The sequence below is a fragment of the Labeo rohita genome, chromosome 8 (genome assembly GCF_022985175.1).
Source record: "Labeo rohita strain BAU-BD-2019 chromosome 8, IGBB_LRoh.1.0, whole genome shotgun sequence".
NCBI lineage: Eukaryota > Metazoa > Chordata > Actinopteri > Cypriniformes > Cyprinidae > Labeo > Labeo rohita.
This window is the reverse complement of record NC_066876.1, coordinates 15,225,784-15,244,366: the sequence shown is the minus strand read 5'-3', so window position 1 is coordinate 15,244,366 and position 18,583 is coordinate 15,225,784. Positions and strand designations below refer to the sequence as shown.

Below are 18,583 nucleotides of genomic sequence, written 5' to 3'. Positions count from 1 at the left end.
TAAAGGTTAACCAAAATAAAATACATAAAAAATAAACTGAATTAAACTGAACTGAACAAAATAAATGTAAAAAGAATACACACCGAAGAATGAAATATTGGTGAAATCCTATTACTAGTAAATGGATAAAAAATAAAAATTGAACTAAAATCTACAGAAATTTACTTTAAAACAGAAATGCCAAAAAGACAAAAATACTAAAATGAAAACTGAATAATATTTTTGCATTTTTTTATATATATATGTATATATCATTATATTACATATTCTGTTCTATTAATATTATTATTTGTTTGAAGTGTGTGTGTACACACAAAAAATTAATTTGAAAAAAAAAAATACACTGAAAAATAAAATGTTGGTGAAATTCTATTACTAGTAAATATGTAAAAATTTTAAACTGAACTAAAATCAACAGAAATGTAATTTAAAAACAGAAATGTCAAAAAAAAAAAAAAAAAATTATTAGACAACATTAAATTATTAAATTGACATTAAATGATTGAATTCTAATACACATACACACAAAAAAAATCTAAAACGAAAAATAAAATATTGGTGAAACTATATTGCTAGTAAATACACCAAATTAAAACTGAACTAAAATCTATATAAATGTAATTAAAAATGCCAAAAAAAAAAAAAAAAAAAAAAAAAATCCCAGACAAAATTACTACAACTTCAAAATTAAAATGAAACCTAAATTAAAATAACTGAATTCTAATGGATTCTAACTGAATTCACACAAATATTAAACCTTAAATAAATACAAAATTAAAAATAAAATAGTGGTGAAACTACATGGCTAGTAAACAGCTAGCTAGTAGAAACAACAACAACAAAAAATTTGAAGTAGAAAGTAGAAAAAAAAATTTGAAGTAGAAAGAAAATATTTTGAAGATTTTGAAGAAATTTTGAAGTAGAAAGAAAATATTTTTGTAAAAGTAACCTCCAATAAATCATTTTATTTACAACTTTTAAAAATACATCTATATTTTTGCATATAAATGAACGTGGTTTTTTTTGCATCAGAACTAGCTATTCTCTGTCAGGTGGCCTGGCATTCATCCTCACCTCCTGGTTATATTCCGCAGCCATTTGAGTGAGAAGTGATGTGAAAAAGCCTGAATTCTGCAGGAGAATCCGACCCGTCACGCCCAGGTATGTCGACATAACCACAGGATACCTCTGCAGTCAAACACACAGAGATGTGTAAACATTAAAAACTGGAAACAGGACATAAAAAACTAGGTTAGTGCAATAGGACTACTATAATAGACTGTAGTGTGTTCAAACTCACTTCGCCTTCAACTATCCCCCGTATCACAGATGGCAGAAGAGGTTGAAACATATGCGAGCCCAATAGAGGACTTACTTTTATGGCAATTTCAACAACCTGCAAGAAACAAAAAGAAAGAGAATGATAAAATATATATCTACATGCATATAACCTAAATATTTTTTATAAGCAAATTTTTTAATTAGTACATCACAATTTTTTGAACATTTTCGAGTGATTAGATTCGTTCAAATGGGAGTAATTCAATGTACTCAAATCTATCATCATTTTTTAGATCCCTAAACAGATTAATTTAGAAATTACTTACTATTAATAGAGAACTGAGGTCTTAAGGACCCCAAAAATAAAGAATGAGAAGCCAAACATTGAATTTTAAGTCAAATATGACTTGTTCAAGGGCACAACGATGGTTGTTCAAGTCTTGATTTATGCAGGAATCAAACCAAAGGGACTCTATTAATAGATTTTAACACCATTGTGAATCGAGGAGGAGAAGGCCTGGAACAGGCCTACTAACATGGCCTTTAGGAAATGAAATGGGCAAATAAAAAGCACATTAAATTACTGTGAAATTCACAATTCTCTTTAATATTATATCACCAGCAAAATCAGATCGAACATATCATAAATATTCTACATATATCACCCAGTTCTGCTGCACTTCTGACCTTGAGGACAACCAACTAATTTTCAATGATGTGAAATTGCCTAGCTGTTCTGAAAGAGGGGAAGAGGAGCTTGTAGTTGTGTGAATTCTGTTGTCAGACTATGTATTGGCTTGAGAAGGGATCTTGGCAGCCCAAGGCCATTACCCTCCCATTCCAGCCTCACTTTGACAGGATGCAGGATGAACCGCTCCCTCAAGGTGCGATACGGTTTTCATTTTTCTTCCTCAAGCCACTGATGCACAAACAGCCTGGCACATAGAGCGGAACTTTACTTAAGTGACTACAGAGGGGTAATCTAGAAACAACATGTATAAACGAAGGCGTCTGATGTGTCTGGATTACAGCCACGGTGGAGCAGAAAGCTCGAGCTGGCACAGCTTTCCTAAACTGCTGCGGGAATTATGCCACTTTCTCTTTCAAAACATTGAGAGAAACAGGAAAACAAAATGAGAAAATACTTGGGCACACTTTACAGTTTTGAGGTTCACTTACAGTATATTTTACATCTTGACTTCCATTTACTAATAAATATTTTATGCAGATAGAAACAAAACATCATGTGCAGGCTTCCACAGATGTTGCATTTGTAGCAAGTTAACTAACAGAAAATAACTGTTTTCCTTTTTCTTTTTAGTAATTGTAGCAGTTGCGGTAAATTACAATACGTATATGTAATAAAAAAACTTAGCAGAACAGTACTAAAACCCTTCCTTTTGTTAAAAAACAGCAATGCCCTTATAATGAAAGCTCATGGAAGCTTAAAACACACATTGTTGTAAACACTTTTTTAAACAAATAATTATATGTGCTTACATGCCACTAATTCATTTGCATGACTTACAGACACACGATACAGTGCAATCCATTAACTGTAAAGCATTGTTTATAACAGGGGTCACCAACCTTATTTTATTTGAGAGCTACTTTTTAAAAACGAAAGTGGCTGAGAGCTACACGTTATACAATACTTACATCTCTTAAATAATGTATCATAACTCTCATATTAACAATCTAGACTGATACACACCATGTTTTTGTACACACATCACCCTTTAATGTCAGAAAAAAGAACAGAATCAGAGAATACAGCTCTTTATGGAAAAAGGTATTTTGCTCATTATTCTCTAGATGTCTACATGTAACTATAGTTGTTTTTGAAGTGTTTTTGGTCATACAGATAAAAGTAATACATCTTTTACATCTGTAAAAACTATGTTTATTTGTGTGCACTCACAATAACAACTAAATGTGCTTTTGTAAAATAATTAAAGCACACAGGATGCACTTTCAACCATCTCGGTCTGTGAACTTGAGTGCGAATTAAACTGTTTAAACTTGCCTTACAGACATGAAAAATATATATAAAAAATATGTAATCCGTATGAAACATGCATACAGAAGCATCACTACTGCGGAGACGATGTCGGTGTCACTGACTTCATCTCATAATTCGAAAACTAAGAAAGCACTAGTTTATCACTAAATTATTAAAACATTAATGCAATCTCCTTGCTGTTTTCCCTGACACATTCATAACCATTATATCTGCCGGTGTGCTGTGGTAAGCTTTTTTGTTTGCGCTTGAATGCTTATTTGACGATGGACTAGGCCAGGGGTGGCGAACTCCAGTCCTGGAGAGCCGCAGCCCTGCAGAGTTCAGCTCCAACCCAAATAAAACTCACCTACCTGTAGCTTCTTAGTAAGCCTTCAGACCCTGATTAGCTTGTTTAGGTGTGTTTGATTAGGGTTAAAGCAAAACTCTGCAGGGTTGCGGCTCTCCAGGACCGACGTTCGCCACCCCTGGACTAGGCAATTAAATGATTTATATGGTTTATTACTAAATGTGTGACTAATAGTCGACTAATGCTTAAAATCAACGACTACTAGTTGACCAGAAAAATCTTTAGTCGAAGGCAGCCCTACATTTTATCTACTCCATAAACAATTCTACATAGGCTACCTTATTATCTGACGTGTTTATATATTAATTTTTAGGATGCACATTACATCTACCAGTTTTAAAAAAACAAACATTTGGTCCAATTTTCACATTGGTCTGAAAACAAACAGCAGATAGGCTGAATGAAAACGTAAATCCACTGTCTGACAGCAGGTGGCGCTCATGGAAAACCAGAAATAGAGTTATTTCCATAGTAAACTCTGTAAACAAAGCAGCGCTGAGCCTATAAAAGCTGCTTTATTAGGCATTAAAAGGGGGTGGGTCTAATGCTGTTGTATGCATTCTGAGTTATTTACACTGTTAAAGAGTTGGATTCTCACATTAAACACGGCCAAAGTGTCAAAAAGCTATCTGGATGTGTGACAGAGTATTTCTGTGCCAAATACACTCCTTCCGGGTTCGTACAATTTTCATAAAGCTTTTTTGTGATCATGGCTCTTCATGACGTTATGAAGTGCAGAATTCCTTGTATGGAAAAAGCATTGTAAGCCTAAGTTAATCATAAAACCATTGTCATCAATGGAGCTAAGATCATCTTAGGCTTACGATGATGGTCTAAATAGTTAAAACCCCTCTCAAAATGCTTGCTACAGTAGTGAAAAACGCAGATAATTGGACCAGATCCAATTTTTTTTTTTTTAAGACAGATCAAAGTTTTGGTCGCATTTATTTTTTAACATGCGAAAATTTCGGACTCAGTGTGCAGTCCACCTTTACATGGAGGAAAAAATAAAAAGAATATGCCAACAAAAATTTTCTAAAGACAGTCGGTTCCCTATACGCATTCATATAATTCATTCATTAATAGTCTCATGTGTTTCCACACACAATGAAAAACGAGCATGTTCCTTGTAGTCGTATAAGCGTGATGATGTGCTCGGTTGAAACGTAGTTTTTTTTGTTCTATTGTTGGTTATTATGTTAAATTGTAATTACACCTGCAGGTTCAGAAATAAATAGAAAAATAACACCCCAGGCAATATGTCAGTTTCTACTCGATTTGCATTGGAAGGGGAGGGACAGCTTTCCGTACAGGACAGCTCACTCTGATTGGATGAAATTCACACGTCTTGGCGAGATACATCCAGACTTTCTAGCATTTTTTGCTTAGAAAAATGTGGGATGAGTTAAAATGATTTCTTGTGGTTAGCAACTTATGCTGGAACTGTTGATAGAGCTTGAACTCTGAACATTCATTTACAATCCATCATATAGAAATACACTGACCACATCAGTTGTGTAAGTAGTTGTAAAAATGTTTCTCAGAGGAGGATCTGGGCACTGACAGTCCGCAAGCTGGTGGTCAGTGTGTGTGAGCATCCAAGGACGCCCCTACGGGCTCCCACTTGTACTTGGCTCCAGCTGCACAGTTTGCTCTTCAAATCAATCACTAACTACCACATGTTTCCCTGCGGATGTCCTGGCCAGGGCGGATAGAAGGCCAAAAACATGTTCCTAAACCTCACTGAAATCATTCAAGCTAGCCTGACATACAGCCCTAGTTTCATGCAAGTTTTCTAAAAGGATAGTGAAAATTCTGTCATTATTTATTCACCCTCATGTTGTTGTAAACTCCCTAACTAACTGTCTTTGTTTCTTCCGTGGAACACGCACAAACCATACACACAAAAAAATACTTTTTTATGGCACTTTTGTGCCTGTTTTTAAGCTTGGAAGATTTGGTTCTCACTCACATGGAATCGAAAACTCAGCACAGATTTTCTCCTTTTATTTAGTTGGAAACATAACGGGTGTGAATAAATGATGACAGACTTCTAAGTTTTAGCTGAACTATCACTTTCAGCCTGACAAATCCTATCGCCATGGTGAACAACATCTCTATCTGATTCTTGAGCACTCGTTAACACAAGCGTTTTAAAATTAGTTCCTCTTGACAAAGGTGATTTCACTCATAAAAAGACATGAACTGTAAAGCCCTTGATTCATATACACCATCAGATAGCTAAATAGCCTGTCATCTCTCATTGTCCTTTAGCCTTTGACTTCAGTGACATCTCTCCAAACAAATTTTACTGAGAAGATGGCCTCTTCTTTCGGTGTTAATTAAAAACGTCAATAAAGAGAAAGCAGCACCGCCAGATACTGCTGATTTAAACGAACAGTTAATTAGGGAGTTACAAAGCTCTTGCCCATGGACCCGATGATTTACGTACCAAACATGCTACCTGGGGTGTAAGAAGGCAGGGAATCCTCTGTGAGGTTAATCGAATGGCTGCCCACACGTCTGAGGCTTTCACTGCCTACACAGATGCTTTAATGCATTCAGAACAGCTCCCATGTTGAGAAGCAAACGGAGGAGTGCGGGTCTGACAGGCTGATATGTACAGACTTATAAAATGTTAACTTACTAACCTTTAAAAGAATAATTCAACCAAAGACAAAGTTATTCACTCATTCCAAAGGCGTATTACTTTAATTGTTCACAAAATGAAATAATAAAGGATAAATTCACTTCCAGAATAAAAATATCCTGATATTTACACACCCCCGTGTGAAGATGTTACACATGCCTTGCTGTCAGTCACAAAGAAATTAAGGTTTTTGAGGAAAACACTACAGGATTTTTTTCCATATGTGACCCTGGACCACAAAACCAGTCTTAAGTCGCTGGGGCATATTTGTAGCAATAGCCAAAAATACACTGTATGGGTCAAAATTATTGATTTTTCTTTTATGCCAAAAATCATTAGGAAATTAAGTAAAGATCATGTTCCATGAAGATATTTTGTAAAATTCCTACTGTAAATATATCAAAACTTAATTTTAGATTAGTAATGTGCATTGTTAAGAACTTTATTTGGACAACTTTCAAGGCATTTTTTCTCAATATTATGATTTTTTTGCACCCTCAGATTCCAGATTTCAAATAGTTGTATCTCAGCCAAATATTGTTCTATCATAGCAAACCATACATCAAAGAAAAGCTTGTGGTCCAGGGTCACATATAGTGGACTTCAATGGGGATCAACGGGTTGAAGGTCCAAATTTCAGTGCAGCTTCAAAGGGCTCTACATGATCCCAACCGAGGAATAAGGGTCTTATCTAGTGAAACGATTGGCCGTTTTCTTAAAACTACAAATAATTATATACTTTTTAACCACAAATGCTCGTTTTGCACCAGCCCACCATTGCCTTCTACAAAAAAAAAAACAAACAAACAAAAAAAAAAAAAAAAAGGTAAAACAATTAAGTCTGATGCTTTTAAAGTTGGACGTGAACATGAGACCTTTTTGAGCCAAACTTCACAGATGAAGAACTAAGCGTTTGTGACTGTTCCAACTTGATTATGAAATTTGTGAAGATGTGCATTCACATTGCAAAGCTAATGCAAGATGAGCATTTGTGGCTAAAAAGTATATACATTTTTATATATATATATTATATATATAAAAAAAAAAAACATAATTTCACTAGATATGACCTTATTTGGCTGGGATCATGTAGGGCTGCACTGAAACATGTAGGGCTGCCTCCATTGAACCACTCCACTATATGGAGAAAAATCCTGGAATGTTTTCTCAAAAACCTTGATTACTTTTTGACTGAAGACAAAAAGACATGAACATTTTGGATCAGTGGATTATAGTGTGGACTGTAAAAATGGAGATTGACTCATGTTTAGTCATGCAACGCATATTTTATCAATAGATATCCATGTTTATACCGGTATTGTTCCTGTTATGTGCTACTTCTACACTGTTGCTACAAATATTACGCTCTTCACATTACAGTCCAGCAAAGATGATGGAAAATTTACACAATTGCAGTCCTGCGAGAAAACAGTTTGGCACAGTTAACCACAGGGCAGTTGCATTTTAGATCAAACATATAATGGTGAGTGAGCACGATCTGGAAGTGTCAAGTGAATGATGAGATATTTTAGTAAATAAAAAGATCCTGACAGAAGAATTGCGTGAAAACTTCTGTCTGTTCTGTCTGTATCATCTCAGTAAGCTTTTATGAGGTTTTACACAAGGAGAATTTAATATTTTTCGACATTTCAGTGTGTATAATAAACTTTTGGAAAATGCTGTAAAACACTAAAGTGGATGGAGAGGTTTTTGAAACAAAAACATTTTTTTCAAATGTATCCAGATTAATGCAGACGTAGCCTTTGGAGATTTGTAATACAGCAAACACATCTTATTGACGACTTTTCATTTTTCACCCTAAATGACCATCTACTTTCAGTGTATGGAAAAGAGGTATTTGGACTTTCTATTCAAAATTCAGTTTTATTTAACGCAGGACAGAATTGAAATGACGGGGGGGAAAGTAAATGATGCAAAACGATTTATCAGAAGATCAAACAACTCCGCTTTATATCTAATATGTACATTGCATACTGTACATTTAGTTCATTTAGACAATGATGTGGGGACAAAAAGACCACCAAAGTTGCTTCTGAAAGTATGATGTACAGGGATTCAATAACAATAAATCAGTTTGAGAATGCTGTAGGTTTTTCCCCAGCATACCCTACTTTTTATTTTCCACAGATGTCTTGTACACACAGATCCCCACCATCAAAAGCCACAAAACGAGGCTTTCTATCAAACTGTCAAAAAATATACATGTACGTCTCAGATAACCTTAGGCTCGTTTTTTTCCAATTAAAGTTGCCTTCACTCTCGTGGAAAGATGCTGCCTGTTGGCACAATGGAAGACGTGGAGCGGGTAAACACTTGCGCAAACACCTGCGCTCCACGCTACTTAGAAATGTGTGAGAAAAAACAACTAAAGTTAATTAGAAAAGTTTCACAATGCCCTGAAAAGATGACAGAACAACAATCTCTCCACAATGACACTAATATATCCAAAACCTCTGGTAATGCTCCTTTTCCTAGCACTCCAGCTCTTCTTGCAGAGGAGCAGAGCGTGTTTTACGCTCCAAATTGGCTTGGGGGCCCAGATGAGCATCTGCTAACCTATGAAGGAGCAGCTGGAGGCCAAAACGAAAAGCTTTATCTCTAACGGCAGCATCCTGGCAGCCGTTCCACAGCGCTCTGTCCCTCCGCCTCCAGAGGACCGGAACCGCAGTGCGGACAAGAAGTTTGCTTTGAAGCCCACATCAGACAGGCTTCAGCCGTATGACCCCTGTACGATAATTATATGTCCTACAAGGTCCAACTGGTCACATTGGTAAATGAATGAATAAAAATGGTTGAAAATAAGTTGATAAAATACCGGGATCCTACGCATAGCTCTTTCATCCCTTCTTCAAAGTAAAAATCTGCCCCAACTCTTGGTGTGGAAACAGTCTCAAAAAGCACGCCTCTTCTGTCAGATCTAAGAGCTTGAGTGCATTAGCTAAAGCAAGCGAAGTTGAGAAGGGCTTCAAAAAAAAGCTAAGCTGACTGTGGTCTAGTCAAAACCAAAACGACAGGGTTGAGGAATGGGTTTTCTAGTCATTATTCTGCAGCAGTGTCAGTTCACAACAGAGAGCTTTGCGGGGAAAGATCGAGTTGTACCTTCAGAACCTGGACTTGGCCTTCCGTGGTGATGTCTCTCAGCAGTTCACAGAAAGATCTGCAAAGGGCTTCAGCATAGTTCTAGAGAGAGATAAGCACATGTAAAAACATAGCACAGTCATTGCATACCGTACATCCTATTTCCTTGGTTGTGATTGGCTTAAAAAGTAAATTAACACACACTTGTGACCTTATTACATTACATTTGCTTGCTCTGTTTGCTAAAGGCCCAGATAGACTTCAAACGAAGTTCATTTTTGTTTGGGGGAAGTTCATTTTGTTTTGTTAGGCTGAGTGACGTATACTGATTTCGAACATTCCGACACCCCCGCGCTACTGGAGACAAGCTGTAGATTAATGTATATACGTGTTGCGCCACCCGCACATGTGGTCAGGATATTATAGACAAAAGAATAATGATTAGCAGCAGTTCAGAGTCAAGTATCATGTTTGCAATACAAAAGAACCATTACATTTCCAAAATCAGTCCTTTATGGGAAGTGAGAATGGCTCATAGTCTGAAAACATTAGCTTGATGTGAAAAAATATTAGAGTCATCTCAATATCACAAACCTGTTACTTTATCTTTGTTTATTTATTTTACTAAACTGGGTAAATCACTGCACCTTTTTATATTTTATGTGGTGTCGTGATTTAATTTTTATTAAAATACATTTATTATTGTATGTTCTTTTTGCGTTTCATTTATTGTTTACCTTTTAAATTCGCTTACTAAAAAAACAGCAGCAGCAGTATAGTGTAACATCATTTATTTGAAACAAATGTATTTGCTACTCGCCGCCTTATCTCCACTCTTTCCTTTTATTCTTTTCATGGCTTTGGAAAACTTGTCTCGGATGTTTCTCCACGTCGCTCTGCATAACTCTTCATTGCAATTTCTTTCTAGGATCTTAAACGCCTTCTCTTTGAAATTGCAGTGTGTTCATGTAGCTAGTAACTTGGTGTTGTTGTTGTTTTGGATGTTGTTCTCCCGTCTGACCTCTGTGGGATGAATAATAAAACTGGGGGAAAAAAAATCTCTCAAAGAAGGTGGACTTCTAGAACACACCCACCGATTGTGTAATCACCATGGACCAATGGTAGCTCAAAGGTGTTTAGGAGCTAAAACGAACTCCCCCAAAAAGTTCACTTTGGTGAGCTGTTTCGAACAACCAAACTCCAAACGAACTTCGCTTCGGCCTGATTTTTTCTGTCATATCAGTTCGTTCTTTGATTTGGTTTGAAGTATATCGGGTCCTTAACAAAGCCCCTTAGTTCTTCTAACATCTTAGGACTTCTTGCTTCATTAAAATATTAAAATACTCAAATATAATTTCAGAAATTCTTGTTAATGTAAACAAAAATGTCTGTTGCTATTTTTGCTATCACCTTCTAACTAGGGCTGGGTTTTGACACAAATTTCACCAAATTTCACAAGCGATTTAATTTGATGTTGATTATTTGGGATATACATCAGGTACAATACATGTCAAATTTTACTAATGCTGTAAAATAAAGGAGAGTCAGGTACTACATTACTTTAATACTGAAGGTTAAAATTAACTGATTTGTATTCAAACTCTTAAATTACACTCAGGTTTTGTAATATTTGTTACAATAAGTTGTTATATTGACATCTTTCTGCAGTTGAAACACTGATTAAGTGATTACATTAGACAAAAATGGATTTTTCTGTAAGCTGTACTATTTTTTTAAACATACTTTTGTATGTTAATTTTGTGCTGAACTGGCATTAAAGCGGAGAAGATAATCAGTTCATGTGTGCCTTGCGCTACCGCTTCTCTTGAACTGAGGCGCTACAGCGATGTCACTTCACAATAAACAACACCAAAACGTATTTATTGCTTAAATATTGTAATACAATGAACAGAATTTGAAATCTGAGACTTTGTTTCATATCAAAAGCAACAAAGCACAAAACCTACTGCGATTTATTGGATAGGAGGTGCACTTTAATTTTCTATTCATTAACTGAAAACAGGTTAGAGTATGGAAGCCTGTTTCAGACACCGAATAAAAAAAATAACAGTAATTGCGACTTTTAATGTCATAATTCTTTTTTTTTTCTTGTAACTGTGATCTTGCATCTCGCAATTCTGACTTTTTTTCTCTGAATTACATGATACAAACTCGCAATTCTGACTTTTTTCTAAGAATTGTGCAAAATAAATATGCAACGAGTTATAAAGTCACAATTCTGAAAAAATTAAGTCAGAATTGTGAGATATGAATTCACAATTCTGACTTTTTCCCTCAGAATTGCAAGTTTATATCTCGCAATTGTGAAAATTTTTACATTTTTTCTCAGAATTGCGAGTTTATATTTACACACAATTGCAAGTTAAGTCAGAATTGCGTTTCCGACTTTTTGCCTCTGAATTGCGAGAAAAAAGTCAGAATAGCCAGCTTATATCTTGTATTTCTGACTTTTTTTTCTAAGAATTGTGAGATATAAACTTGCAATTGCGAGTTATAAAGTCACAATTCTGAGAAATGAAGCCAGAATCACGATATATAATCTCACAGTTGTGACTTTTTTACTCACCGCGAGTTTATATCTCACAATTCTGAGGAAAAAGTCAGAATTGTGAGTTTATTCTGCAATTCTGACTTTATAACTCGCAATTGCGAGTTCATATCACGCAATTCTGTATTTGTAGCTTGCAGTTGCCAGTTTATATCCTGAAATTCTGAGAAAAAAAGTCAGAATTGTGAAATAAAAAGTCGCAATAACCTTTTTTTTTTTTTTAATTCAGTGGCTGAAACAGGCTTCCATACTAGACTAATTGATTCTTGGGATTTAAGAATTTATTTAGTTTTATAAAAATAAGACTCAATTAAAATTGAGAAATCAACATTTTTTTTACCCTGCCCTTCTTTTAACGTAACATTCAACTTACTTACTTATTTTTAAATACTGAGGAACATTCCAGATTTTTCATCATATTTTCTATTATATTATTACAAGTTTCCCAAGACAAAAAAAACACTTGTGAACACTCTTTAAATTTATGATTAATTGATTGTTCTTGAGACCTCAAATTAACTTTTAACCCTGTTAATGTATTGAAATGTTCTTTGAAATAACAGTTTTTTAAAAAAACTTCTTCAATTGAGCTAATTTTACATTTTATTTCCATCCTGTTACAGACTGTTCATTTACTTACCGTTGTGTACACAAAATCTAAAAAGTCGCATAGACTTGCATTATTTTTTAAAGCTATGGAGCTTAAAAGGTCCAGCAAACAATAACAACCCTGTAGAAGTCACTCCTTATAAAAATATTTCAAACTAAAACATCACACACTAGTTTGTTCAGATTGATTCCACATACATCTTTTGAGAAAGTGCAAATAAGTTATGTTCATACAGCCACTCCCATCTTTAAATGTATTTTTATCTGAAGTCTTTTTTTTCCCCACCAACCTGTAAGAAATCTGTAGCCGAGAGATAAATGTAGGCATTGATGATCTGAAAGCACGTGCGCACGTTCTCCGAGCTCAGTTCTGAAATAGAGAAACAAAATAAGAATGATACAAGGGTGAAGCAATATCACAGCGCAATATCTCAGAGAGAAAAATAACAGTTGGGAGAGAACATGAACACCAGCAGTGAGGGAGACAGAAGCTGTGTGTGGAAAGACAGGAAAATGGTTACATTTCATATAACAAAACAGCAGTCTGGAGCACAGACAACTCCAAACACCGCAACTCTGACTCATCCAGAACTCACACTCCTGCAGACAGAAGACAAGACAACAGGAAATAACTGCAGTGGCAGACATCGCGCCTTCGCAACTTATTCACTCTGGGAATGCCAAAACAATGTGTTAGTTGAAGTGGGATTAATTAAGCATATGCTACCATTCAAAAGATTTTTAAATGTTTTTGAAAGAAGTCTCGTGCTCACTAAGACTAGATTTATTTGATTAAAAATCCAATAAAAACAGAAATATTTAAAAATATTAACACAATTTCAACTACTTTCTATTGTAATATATTTGAAAATGTAATTTATTCCTGTGATGTCAAAGCTGAATTTTCAGCATCATTACTTCAGTGTTCAGTGTCACATGATATGCTAATTTGCTGTTTAAGAAACATTTCTTCTATTATTAACGTTAAAAACAGTTGTGCCACTCAATATATTTTTGTGGAAACAATGACATTCAATATTCTTTGAATAACAATTTTAAAAGAATACCTTCACTTTTCATTAATTTAACGCATCCTTGATTATGTATGAATATCTTTTAAAAAACTATAAGATTATAACAGCATCTTACAACTGCTATGTTCACGGATACGGAAATAAAACACTGGCAAAATCTTGACATTTAAAGGCACCTTATGACGTCTATTCATTGTCTTTTTCAAAATATTCTAATGTCTTTCAATGAAGTTCACATGGAGACTTTTCTAAGCTATATATAATTAATATATGTAATTAGTTTTAATTGGATCTTTTTCAAACTTGTCTATTTTGCCTTTGGGGGTCTAGTGAAGCACATAAATCAAGGTTACACTACACTAAGCTGTAAGTAAAGAGATAATCATACAGTAATTACAGTAACAATTCCATCAATACACATCGGCACAACAATGAACAATGAGTCTATTTCCACAGAGCAACTGCAAGACACTTATCTACTGCTTATCTTTCTATTTATTGCTACAGTTGCTATGGAATCCAATAATCACTTTGGCACAGTATTTTCAATTAGATGTTGTGGCTGATCTTATTGAGCTTGAATTGAACTGTGGCCTTTATCCTGTTAAATACGACTTTAATATTATCTTTTTAAATAATTCTTAATGGACTTCCAGGGGTTACTGTGAAAATCAGGACAGCGTGGAGGCCGACTGTCCCAGCTTCCCTTCGCAGGCGACCTTGCACAAAGCCATGGTGACCTCAGCTGAAAAAATGGTGCAAAATGTCTCAAAGGCTGAAGAGGATTTGGGGTGAATTTCAAGGGCTTTAGGATGGGGTGACCCTTATATTGTTAACAGTAATGAGAGATGGCAGAATCACTGCTTCAATTGTGCCTGGAACCGCAGCGTGTTTTGTGCTTTTCAAAGGTCAAGAGGGTCTCCATTCTGCACAACCTCACAGTGACACACACAGCACTTCTGCCATCCTCAGCTGATGATCAGAAGATAAAATTGCTTTTTTTGAGCTGGTTATGCTCATCACAAGCCCCTTTGACAGCAGGATGGACAGAAAAATACACAAATCACTACTGAAAATCCAGTGGGTATTGTGAAAGGATTAAAAATACATCTACCAATCTATCTATCTATCTATGTATATATCTGGTCGTTTCCTCCAATGAGGCAAGGTAGGCAGTGCCTCCTCAAAATATTGGATGAGAAAAAAAATAGTGCAAAAATAAAATAAAAGCAAAAATATAAAATATAACATTAGTAAGTGTATAAATCACTTGTTTTTCTACACTCTAAAAAGTGCTGGGTTATTTTTGTAAACACATTGCTGGGTTAATTGTGCTGGGTCAAAATTCTGGGTTGTTTGAGGTGCTGTAAACACACAGTTGGGTTGATCATGCTGGGTCAAATGGACTCTAGTGGTTCTTTCACCACTGAACACGCGGGTTGGGTTATTTTAACCCAACCGGTTTGTTTATTTTTCCACTTCATCAAACTTTCTGGATTGTTCACTCGTGTCCTCGTCAGGCGGTCACGCAGCAAGCAGGATTATACGGTAAGTTAATATGATTATATGATTATTTACCTTTATTTTTTTAATAAGTTGTGGTTTAAAGCACAGTAATTTCACTGTTTAATGCAATATTTGATATGTTGCTGTGCGGGGTTAGCGTTTTATTCTGTGAATGATTAATGAACGTTAAGTAGCAGCCTATAGTGAGGTACTTTTTTGCCTCAACAATCGCTTTATCGTTAAATAAAAAAAGTTGTGTGTGTGTGCACGTGCAAAGTTTTATTTATATACAGTACACATCCTTTTTTTATTAGTACTGTCCTTTTTTAACGCTTCATAAAAACAGGCATAGGTTAGAAATACGGGGTAAGTTCAGTTACTGTCTGAATACTGTATGGCTTTGTAATGTTTTGTCACAATTATGTCATTTTGTACTAAAACTGATCTTTTAAGGGCATATTTTTTCAAGTCAATGTCTGCGACATGCCGAATCCAACGATAGATCCGTCATTTTTATGTTGTGCATTTTCGCGCTCTTTTTTCCTTAGGTAGCTGCATTAGCTACGCTATGCACCTTACTTTAATGACTCTAGTGGTTTATGGTGTAGTGCAGGGTATATGCAGGTATATGGCTTATGTCCACTTCTTTATCAGTTGGCTTTGCGTTTACCCACTTCTAAATCCCCTCTGTTGCGCATCGAGTAGTGTCCTTTATTAGCCAAAATCGTGACAGTCCACCACATGAATAGCTAATTCAATCGCATGTGAGTAAATGCAAATATTCCCTAAAAACACCCGGTAAGGACAGTGATGCCATCAGAACCGTGGCGCGGGCTTCCTTTAAAATATATTTGATGATTGCGCCTAAATGCGCCCGCGCCTGCTCTGTCCACTCCTCCACCCAGATGCTCCCTGTTCATACGCGAGGGCATGTCAGGGGAGGCTCTGACAGAGAAAACCCGACCGATTTAATCAGAAACTGTGGAGAATCACGTCCAGACGTCAGTAAGTTATTCTTTTCAGCATGTAACGTTATTTGCATTTGGGGCGTATACCCACTTCTCCAGGCACCACGACACCACTGTTTATGAGGTCCTTTTACCCTTCCTCTATTTTAGTGAATGCTTGTGTTACATTACAAACTAGGAGACCAGTATAAAAATTAAATGGGTATGCGGTGAGATGCTAGCTTGGGTTGCCTTCAAGCACCATATAATATAGAATCGTGTCATCACGTGTTTGACCAGTGCATACAGTATTTGTGTTCTAACTCTGAAGATTGCCAAAGTTTTACAACAATTCAATCAAACTGTTTTAATTTGGCACTAGTTTTTTTTTTTAAACGTTTACGAGATCTCGCAATATTAAAATGCTTGAGAATCTTTCTCGCGATATCAGCATAATAGAACTGATCTGTGTTTAAATGACTGCGCTGCAGCTAAACGCATTAACCTGCTTTCTATATAAAATAAGTCATTTTAAAAACAGTTTTGTGAAATTCTAATTTTCTAAATCTGAAATTTCATTCTAGATATGTGAGATTCTTGCTGGTGCAGATGGACAGCTTTGAAATAGAGAAGTTGAAGGAAAGGCAGCTTGATACCTTGGTTAAAACCTTTGAAGGTAAGTTATATCATTCAATAACATTCAATACCCATGATTTGTTTTAGAATTTGATCTTTTCATTAAAATAACCATAGTTACTGGTATGGCAATAAAATCAAACAATCAATTTAATATTTAAAAGCTTTAACTTAACTTTAACTTGTTTTTTTTTTTTTTTTTTTTTTTTTTTTTTTCAAATTTTATGAGATTTCACAAGACTTCAGGAAGCTACATCCAGAGGCAGACTTTTTGAAGACTGGGCTACAATTGCAGACCAAATTGTTGCCTATGCCCAGCAAGATGGAAAGGTGCATTAAGAGCTGGGTGACATGACTTCAGGTAAGGTATTTCTTATAATATGTCAATCTATATAAACAAAATTCAGCTGTATTTGACCATTTCACATGAAATTCTGTCAGTGAGGGGGGAGATGTAGGGACGCGTGCCGTGCAAGAAAAATAGGCTACAACCGCATCTGTGGTCATTTTAATATGTAATCTGTAATGTTAGTAATACCAGTCCAGATGTTTTTGCACATCAATCTGACGATAAATGTGGCACACCCTGTTTTTCTGATGCACACCCAGACTCTTTTTTCGGGCTACGCTACTGCCATGAACATTTCACATGAAATTCTGTCAGTGAGGGGGAGTTGTAGGGACGCGTGCCACGCAAGAAAAATAGGCTACAACCGCATCTCTGGTCATTTTAATATGTAATCTGTAATGTTAGTAATACCAGTCGGATGTTTTTGCACATCAATCTGACGATAAATGTGGCACACCCAGTTTTTCTGATGCACACCCAGAGTCTCTTTTCTGGCTACGTTACTGATTTGACACATCAACTGGTAAATACAATGGTACAGTAAGACTTAACTAGTTGCTTATTAGTTTGTGTATTGGCTGTTAATTAGTACTTATAAAGCACATACTGATGCCTTATTCTGCATGAGCATATTCTACATCCCTGAATCCCACCCCATACCTAAACTTAACCTGCAGCAGTTGAATGGGGGTGGGGGTTCATTTGCATTAATACCATTATAATTTTTATTTATTTTTTTATTATAATTTCATTATTTAAAGGAATGAAGAAATTTCAATGTGTTGTTTTGATTATGAGATAAGTTTCACAGTTTGCACTGTATTATTCTTATGGTTTAGATGCTAAAGGGGAGAGTGCTTTCAAAGTCCTGCCCATTCTGGAGGAATGGTCCACAGAACCACAACCACAGAATTCTGGAAGCCATTCATTGACATACAACCTGTACGTTTTGTTTTACTTTTTCTATATATATATATATATATAATGAATTTTTGGAAATGCAAACTGAAATTTTTTTCCCACTGACACACTACAGCAAAAAATAGAAATCACTGACTTAAAACCATTTTTTAGCTGGTGAAAATACTAGTGCTCCAATCATTTTGGCCACCACTGTATGAAGTGTTCAGATGTAAAAGACTAAAAATGTGCCATTTGAAATTTTCTTTTAAAATTAGCATTTTTTCAGGCCTAGTGTCTTCAAGACTAAGCGTCGTATAATTAACAGGTGGGGACCAGCATGGTGGATTTGTGTCTTGGGGACGAGACAACGACATCTCAGACCTTCACCATTTTTTTTTCGGGCCATGCCACTGAAGCGGACTCGTTGCCAGGGAATTTCTCTGGCTTGCAGTATATTATATTGATGGACAAGTCTTCATGTGTGAATTTTTTAAGGCCAACAGTTTTTTCTGGCCACTTGTAACATGTTTTAAGTTGTCATATGTATTGTCTGGTGGACACTTTGTTTGGCTTAGTTTTAATAGCACAATGTTTGGAACGATTTTCATGTGGCAATAATTAATTTTTGAGT

General features: G+C 35.6%; 1 protein-coding gene and 1 long non-coding RNA gene across 3 annotated transcripts in view; one reads left to right on the top strand and one right to left on the bottom strand.

The window, feature by feature from the left end:
- ipo11 (importin 11) overlaps positions 1-18,583 on the bottom strand; it is a 207,586-nt gene that overhangs the window by 43,989 nt on the left and 145,014 nt on the right. For both annotated transcript variants that reach the window (XM_051117440.1, XM_051117439.1), the window contains 4 exons: positions 12,868-12,947; positions 9,421-9,501; positions 1,301-1,396; positions 1,075-1,188 (listed from right to left, as the gene is read on the bottom strand). In XM_051117440.1, coding sequence (XP_050973397.1) covers positions 1,075-1,188; positions 1,301-1,396; positions 9,421-9,501; positions 12,868-12,947 — 371 coding nt within the window. The remainder of the gene's footprint in view (positions 1-1,074; positions 1,189-1,300; positions 1,397-9,420; positions 9,502-12,867; positions 12,948-18,583) is intronic.
- On the top strand, positions 16,611-17,986 carry LOC127169811 (uncharacterized). The gene is made up of 3 exons (XR_007828274.1): positions 16,611-16,740; positions 16,930-17,061; positions 17,889-17,986. It is a non-coding gene; the product is annotated as an uncharacterized LOC127169811 (long non-coding RNA).